At 36.7% G+C, this 8,402-nt stretch overlaps 2 protein-coding genes across 2 annotated transcripts in view; one reads left to right on the top strand and one right to left on the bottom strand.

The window, feature by feature from the left end:
* The first annotated feature begins 309 nt into the window (after positions 1-309).
* On the top strand, positions 310-6,509 carry LOC132172064 (putative disease resistance protein RGA4). Its single transcript, XM_059583499.1, has 6 exons — positions 310-990; positions 1,165-3,761; positions 3,874-4,131; positions 4,263-4,499; positions 5,902-6,003; positions 6,179-6,509. The coding sequence occupies exons 1-2, from the start codon at positions 310-312 to the stop codon at positions 3,694-3,696; spliced, it is 3,213 nt and encodes a 1,070-aa protein (XP_059439482.1). The 3' UTR covers positions 3,697-3,761; positions 3,874-4,131; positions 4,263-4,499; positions 5,902-6,003; positions 6,179-6,509.
* Positions 3,778-8,402, bottom strand: part of LOC132172053 (uncharacterized) — a 7,302-nt gene continuing 2,677 nt past the window's right edge. Inside the window, exon 2 of the mRNA XM_059583489.1 lies at positions 3,778-3,909. Within this exon, the coding sequence (XP_059439472.1) occupies positions 3,778-3,909 (132 nt within the window). The remainder of the gene's footprint in view (positions 3,910-8,402) is intronic.

The raw sequence follows: 8,402 nt of genomic DNA, 5'->3' as shown, positions 1-8,402 counted from the left end.
AAGTTAAGCTATATTCCAATAAATATTTATATACGTAAACAATAAATAAATGGGTATACTCAAATCTCGCTCAAAGTTTTAAAGCGATTTCAAATTAAGTCTTATAATTTGAATATTTTAATTAAAAACCCATAATTTAAAACATTGTAATTTTGTCTTGTCATTAACCGACGTTAATTTAGAGTGACGGATATAAATGCATGATTTATGTTCCTACTTAACCCTTTCTACTCACAGCAAACATATCTTCTCATTTTCAACAACAATTGTAAGAGCGCTTTTGAGCATTCCTTCACTCACGTTCAAGAAATGGCAGAACAACTTCTCTTCAGTGTTGTAGAGGAAATCATTAAGACTTTGGTCTCACCGGCTGCCAAAGAGATCGGTTTGCTCTGGGGTGTCCAAGATGAGATTGAGAGCCTGGCGAGCACCGTTTCAACAATCAAAGCTGTGCTTCTGGATGCAGAGGACAAACAGGTTGCTGGGAATCATGCTGTCAGAGATTGGCTTGGAAAGCTAGAAGATGCCATGTATGATGCGGATGATTTGCTAGATGCTATTTCCACTGAAGCTCTACGAAGGCAAATAATGACTCGTGATAAAAAGGCCAAAAAGGTACGCATTTTCTTTTCGAAATCTAACCAGATTGCCTATCGTCTTAAAATGGCCCATAAGATTAAGGCCATTAGAGAGAGGTTGGATGCCATTAATGCACTCGCTAGGGATTTTCACTTAAAGGTACGCCATGTGGAGACACTAGTGGGGGGAAATAGGGAGAGGGATAACACTCATAGTTATGTATGTGCGGAAGCAGTTATTGGTCGAGATGATGATAAGAAGGCAGTTATACACCATCTGCTGAAGTCCAACATTGAAGACAATGTTTCAATCCTTCCAATTGTTGCCATTGGTGGATTAGGGAAGACTGCACTAGCTCAGCTCATATTCAATGATGAGCAAATCCAAAAGCATTTTCAGCTCAAAATGTGGGTGTGTGTCTCTGATCCCTTCCAAGTTAAAAATATTGTTGAAAAAAATTTTGAAGCTGCAACAAAGAAGAAACTAGAAACCATGGAAATGGATACGTTGATAGGTAAACTTAAAGAAACAATCGATGGAAAGAAATACTTGCTTGTATTGGATGATGTGTGGAATGAGGATCAGGAAAAATGGTCTCGCTTCAAACAAGTGTTGATGGGTGGGGCAAGTGGCAGTAGAATATTAGTAACTACACGCACTGAAAAGGTTGCAATGATCATTCGCTCTGAAAGCGTTGCAAGGGTTATTGGGACAGTTGAATCATATTCCCTACGGGGTTTAAATGAAGAGGCGTCATGGTCTTTATTTAAGCAAAAGGTGTTCGAGAAAGCACAGGAGCCGGAAGAGAATTCAATCATCGTAGCAATTGGGAGGGAGATCCTAGCAAAGTGTTCAGGTGTCCCATTGGCCATAAGGACAATCGGAGGTTTACTACGCTTCAAAAGTTCAGAACGAGAGTGGTTGTCTTTTAAGAAGAATGAACTCTCAAAAATACATCAGAATGAAAATGACATCTTACCAACTCTGAAGTTGAGTTATGATCATCTTCATTCACATTTGAAGCATTGCTTTGCTTATTGCAGTTTGTATCCAAAAGATTACCAATTTGATAGATCAACACTAATTCGGCTTTGGATAGCACAAGGGTTTCTCAAGTCATCGGATCAGAACTCATGCTTGGAAGATGTTGGTAATGAGTATTTTATGGATTTACTATGGAGATCATTCTTTCAAGAAGCTGAAATTGATGAGTTTGGTAACATAATTGGATGCAAAATGCATGACCTCATGCATGATCTTGCCATTTCAGTGGCAGGATCAATGATTGCCACATTAGATGATGATAAGGAGAGAAACTTTGCTGAAAAAACTCGTCATGTATCAATTGTTAGTTACGTTATCAATCCTTCATCAATTACAACCTCATTGAGTAAAGCAAGTAGTATGCGAACATTTCTTTGTCTTTCAACTTCAGGCGAATTTGGGGGTGAGTCAGATATTGAAGCAATTTTTTCAACATCCAAGTTACTGCGCGTGTTGGTTTTGAACGGGATAGATTTTGATTTTCTGCCCAGCTCTATTGGGAAGTTGAAGCATTTAAGATATCTTGATCTTTCCTGGAACACCGATCTCCAGAAGCTATCCAATTCTATAACTAGGTTGCAGAATTTGCAAACACTAATACTCTCATTTTGTTATAAGCTTGAAGAATTGCCGAGAGACATTAAAAAATTAGTCAATCTCAGGCATCTTGAGATAGAAGAATGTGATAAGTTGGCTTATATGCCACGTGGGTTGGGGCAACTGACTAATCTTCAGACTTTATCAAAATTTGTGGTCTACAAGGATCCTCTCTTTAGGCATAGCAGTGAGTTAAAAGAACTAAACGGACTAAATAACCTGAGAGGAACGTTGATTATTGAAAATCTGAGACACGGGAAAGATGCTACGTCAGAATGTAAGGCTGCAAATTTAAAGGAGAAACAACATCTTGATGCTTTGGATTTACGGTGGAGTATCGAATTAGGAGGTGTCATTGCTTCGGACGATATTGTTGATGATGAAGTGTTATTGGAAGTCCTCCACCCGCACCCAAATCTGAAACGGCTTCGTTTACAAGGCAATTACGGTGCAAGGCTTCCGATTTGGCTTTCGTCATTCACAAATCTTGTTAGATTTGAGTTAGAGGGGTGTACGAAATGCCAATATCTGCCACCATTGAATCAACTGCCTTCTCTCAAAGTTGTTCGTCTTACTGAAATGGATGCTCTGGAGTACATATCATCAGGCAGTGGTGATAGCAATGAGTTTTCTTTTTTTTTCCCATCTCTCAAGGAAATTGTACTCTCTGTTTGCCCTAATCTCAAGGGGTGGTGGAGGAGGAGGGATTCTTCTGTGGAGGTCAATAGTGATAGTCATAATTTTGTTGAAATAACGGAGCATCCTTTACTCCCTTCCTTTCCTCGTCTTTCAAAATTAGTGATCGAATCTTGTCCTATGTTGACTTCCATGCCAATGTTTCCACATCTTGAAGAAGAGTTGGTCCTTGAGATGGCGAGCTCAAAGCCACTGCAACAGACAATGATGATGAATATGGCAGCACCGCAAAGCCCAAAGTCAACAGCAACAACCTCCTCTTCATCCACTCCTCTCTCAAAATTGAAGTCTATAGAACTGAATTACATTGCGGATCTAGAAACTTTGCCAGAGGAGTGGTCGAAGAACCTCACTTCTCTCGAAAATTTAAACATAGTGAACTGCAATAGATTAAATTCTCTCTCCCCAGGTATACAACATCTCACTGCCCTGCAAAACCTGGATCTTTATCGTTGTCGTGAGCTTGAGCTAGCCAATGATGAGGATGAGATGCAATGGAAAGGCCTTAAGAGCCTCCTATCTTTGAACTTTACAGAGCTTCCGAAATTGGTGTCTCTCCCGTTGGGGCTTCAACATGCAACCACTCTACAAAGCCTCAAGATTTCAAATTGTGAAAACTTGACGGCTATACCAGAGTGGATCCACAACTGCACATCACTTCAAGTGCTTGAAATTGATGAATGCTCCAGTTTGACATCACTGCCCGAAGGAATGCGTAGCCTAACGTCCTTGCAGACGCTGAAAATTCATAACTGTCCCCATCTTACTGCAAAGATGTGAGAGAGAAGCGGGTGAGGATTGGGCCAAGATTGCTCACATTCCAGAGTTAAAATTAACTGAGTCAGGTATATACTCATCATTTTATCTTAATCCTTCGTGTAAATTGAAGTACTCATCTTCTTCTCCATCATTTTCTTCATTTTTCTCTCTCAATATCTCTTGGTTGTTAAATTTCAGATTCAGATTCAGATTAAGATTCAGAACCAGAACCAGCTAAAGAACAGAAGAAACAGACGATTTGGAGCATGTTCAGAAAATATAGGGCGTTGAATTCATGATTCCTCTATTGTGTGATCTCAAACAAAAGACAGTAAGTCAAGTCGCTCATCAAGATCCTTGCCCACCCCTACACCATGGTGTGCGAGTTGTACTGGGCAAGAGGATTGGGCGCTGATTGGTGGGATGAAGCCCAGATTGGCCTCTACACGTGAATTGGTATCCAATTTTATTTGTTTTTTTGTTTCTTCTGCTGTTTGGTTTTCTTAGATTTTGGCTTATTTTGTCTCGTTTTCAGCATTTGTGAGTAAGTTAGAATTGTGTGTTGTTGTTGTTAATGGTGATCACAGGGCGTTGAATTCATGATTCTTCACATAACAGGAGAAACAATTAGCCTCTATTCTTGCTCTTCACACCAATTCACTGCTGTCATATCAAAAAAAAAAAAAGAAGAAAAAAAAGCAGTAAATCCAGTCACTCATCAAGATCTTTGCCTAGCCCTACACCATGGTGTGCGAGTTGTACGGTGCAGGACGATTGGCGTTGTTTGGTGGGACGAAGCCCATATTGGTCTCTACACGGGATTGGTACCCTTTTTTTTTTCTTTTTCTTTCCTGTTGTTTGGTTTTCTTAGATTTATTTATTTATTTTTGCTCTCGTTCTTCTGCATTTGTGAGTGAAGAAAACTACATGTAAACCCAACAAATAATGTTAGTGCCTGATAGAAAACAATAAATAATATATTAACTTTTCCTTTTTGTTCTAATAGAAAAACAATAAATGCCTGAGCAAACACACAAACAATTAGTTCTTGTAGTGATTTGGAACTTGAAATTGGCTAACTCTGTGTCGCTGACATCTCAATTCTATTCTACACTAACAAATACAAATTATTTGCTTGTGTGTATTGGTAGCTTTTCTTGGTACTGAAACTAAGATAATAGGGCCTACATCTATGTACTACTAGCTCTGTTTTTTTCACTCTCTTTGAGTTGATTTGGTAGCTTGGAAAGATTATAAATTTTGATCAGATTTTAAATTCTTTAGATTATGCAAATTTATCTATCCACAATCAAGTATACAAAGTATACAAGTTTATTGATGCTTCCCAAAATTATGGAGAGCATTTAAGTTGATTTCAGTATCCATTGAGCCACAACATGTTCTCGGCTAGCAATTTGAATTAATAAGTTTTCGTTGTCGAATTATCTTACGGTTGTGATTTCACTTTATTTAACATGTTAGGCATAAAGGCATTGTCAACGCCAAGTCTTGTTAACCTTTAACTTCTTTGAATGAAAATAAAACTGTTTTATCAATGATTGTGGCTTTCTTTGGCTGAGTGTTAATTCAATCCTTTAACATGGTTGTTTGAGCTTTGAGTTAAGTTTAAGCTAGTGCTTTATGGGGTCTTCTTTGAGCTAGTGGTTCAATTTAGGCTTTGGGTGGAATTGAATAGTGGTTCAGAGAAAGTGTGAGAGTGTGGTAACATGTCTGTTGTCACTCCTTGAGTCAACCACTTGAGCCAACCCCTTGGGGTCATTGAAGTACAAAACATGCAAAATTGCAGTTTCACGTTTACAGTAAGTTTTGTAATTCTGCAGAATGAATGATGGTCATTTTTAGGGAGATATGCTCATTTTCAAGTTGCATTCATCTTATGTTATAAATTCTAAATCTCTGATTCTCAAGGGCTAAGTTCTATCTCAATCATGACGCGGGAAACAATTCATTTTTGCATTGAAAATCTGCTTTAAAGTTTTATGTTCTATTTGAGATAGAACTTTCACAAGTTAGAATTTGTGGTAGATTGGAAGTAAAACTTCATATTCTTGTCTTAAATTCTAGTCCTAATTAATCTTCTAAATCCCATCATAGAGTTAAACCATAGCTTAATTTTTACCCACGATTCATGGGGATCAAAATTGATTTCGGCATATTAACAATATAAGTTGTTCTTACATGCATTTTTGCTATATGTGTTTGCAGGTCAGCGATGACTTTTCTGCTATGGAAAATTAATTATCCTGAAACGTTTAGTTGATGGCGCCAAAAGAGTTCGGGTTCCTCATTTTAATTCTCAGTGCACAGGTAAAGAAAGCTGAAAAAATATGTTTAGCTACAACCTATTAGTTCAAGATAGGAAATGTCTCATTAAGGCTGTTATAATATTATGTAGATGATAAAGTAATGCCTCTTTTAATTATGTGAAGACTGTTTTGCTGGATTTCGGTATCTTACGGATGATCTTGTTTTCTTCTTACAGTCATATGTTGATGGTAAGAAGCAAAGGAGCTAGGGTCGAGAGACGGCAGAGCAATGTTGTTGTGAACTGATCACACATGTTCTCTGGACTTCTATACATGGTTTGATCTTGTCAGTTGTTATGTTAGTTTCCCATGTATTCAAATGGTTTGTAATTTTGTTCAAAATTATTCAAGGGATCGGTGCCTTGTAGAATCGCATTTCCCCTTAAACAAAGAGAAACCCAATTGTGAAATAATGTTATATCTTTAGCACTGCTGGGAATAGAAACAGTACCAATGTTTAGTCTCATGACATGAATGCTTGAATTTATGAACCAATAACTTGGAATTTGTTGAAGTAATACATTAAATATGTAGAATTTGATTTTATGTGGTCGCGAAATCTGGATAACTCAATGAAATTTGAAGAGAATACAATTCTTCATGATTTCTTCTATGGTGGCTTCCAACTACGAGAAGAGTAAATAAACAATAAAGAAAGAATAAAAAATAATAATAATAATAATTTCTACCATAGTGACTTCCAACTATATATTATGATCCTTTTTAGGGGTGGGTATCATTTTGGTTCAGTATAGCAATTTTCGGTCGATTAACCAAAATTATTGGGTTAAATCAGTTAAATTACCGATTTCATTTCGATAACAAATTATTTCAAAATTTTGGTTAATTTCGGTAATTGGTTAATCAGTTAGTCGTGGGCTTTTTTAATTGGGCCAAAAATTAGTTATTTTGAGGGCCCATATATATATTGCTAAAATAAATTATTGAACATAAGTTGCAAGCAATAAGAATATAAGATGCAAAAAATTTACCATATACTTTCAACAAAACATCACTCCACAAAGTCCATCTGTCAAAGCCTTAATCCGTGTCAAATTTGGTGGTTTGGTTTGGTTATGCATATTTCAGTTCGGTTCAGTTAGTCGACAACAAAAATTGTATACCGATTAACCGAACCAAACTGGCGTCAGTGTAAAAAATTCATACCGATTTTCAACTCAAATAAGTTGGTTGATAGTTAATTTCGATTCGGTCATAGTCGGTAGGCAGTTGGTAATCACTAGGCAATTAGTTTGCCCATCCCTAATCCTTTTCCTATATAGTGGCCTACTAACCTTTGGCTCCTATAGAGTTTCAAGAGTATGCGGCTCATATAGGGTTGTTAGAGTCTTTTGTTCTACTAAGTTAGTGGGTTATGTGCCTTTGTATATATCTTGAGTTGTTTTGTGTTGCCATATATTCTTTTGCGCGTCTTTGTGTTAACTATGACATTAATGTTGTGATACGGGACAATGTATGTGAGTCTCGGTGAGACATTGTTTAGTAATCTCGGTGGGATTCATTTGAAAATATAGTGATCAATATTTGTGTTATTTGTGCCTTACATTCTATTTTTTTGGGTCAAGTGATTGTAAGTATTAGTTATACGTCATCCATCTTATCAATGAAGATATATTGTTGAGGGTTTATAACATCTTTTCAACAAACTTAAAGAGTTAAAAAATAAAAAATAAAAAAAAATTGTGGGCCTTATTTGTTTTCACTTGTTGACTCATAAATTTATTTTACAAATACCATTTTAATGAAATTACACATAAGCAAGTGCCAAGTATTTGGTTAAAAATAAACAAATAACCTACAAAACCCAATAGATCTAAACTTGAGAACTCTAAAAAGAGCAAACCACATCCCCATTACGTACTGGTACTTATTTTAGAGTTGTTGGATTTAGTGTTTAGGCCATTTCTGTTGAGCTCAAATCACAGAGAACCTGTTTGGGCTACCTTTGCTCCTTGACAGAGATATTAATTCTTGATTATGGATTTCATAATAATAATAATAATGAATTATGTGAACGGATGTGTGTATAATCAGTAATGGATGGCTAATAAATTTCAAGTGGGGATATATTTCTGAGAAGAGAAACAAAAACTCCCATGTGAATTTCATCCAGAGCTAAACAGTAATATCGTACGCCATGTTGTCATACAAACCGAAGGCTTGAGTGTGAAACAAGGGCTGGACAAAAATTTCGAAAAAAGACTTGATAGTGGTGCGTGGCAGCTGTTTGGATGTAGACTACTATCGTTTGGACAGCATGACTTTTATACAGGCCACTTTATGTTTGCTCTGTTCACACCGACATGTTTCAGCCTTTTCTTTTCAACCCAATTGGAATTAATTGAAATTCTCTTATCTACACACCCCAAAAAAAAAAAG

The sequence above is a fragment of the Corylus avellana genome, chromosome ca1 (genome assembly GCF_901000735.1).
Source record: "Corylus avellana chromosome ca1, CavTom2PMs-1.0".
NCBI lineage: Eukaryota > Viridiplantae > Streptophyta > Magnoliopsida > Fagales > Betulaceae > Corylus > Corylus avellana.
Note: the sequence above shows the minus strand (reverse complement) of the source record. Positions and strands in the feature narration are given on the sequence as shown.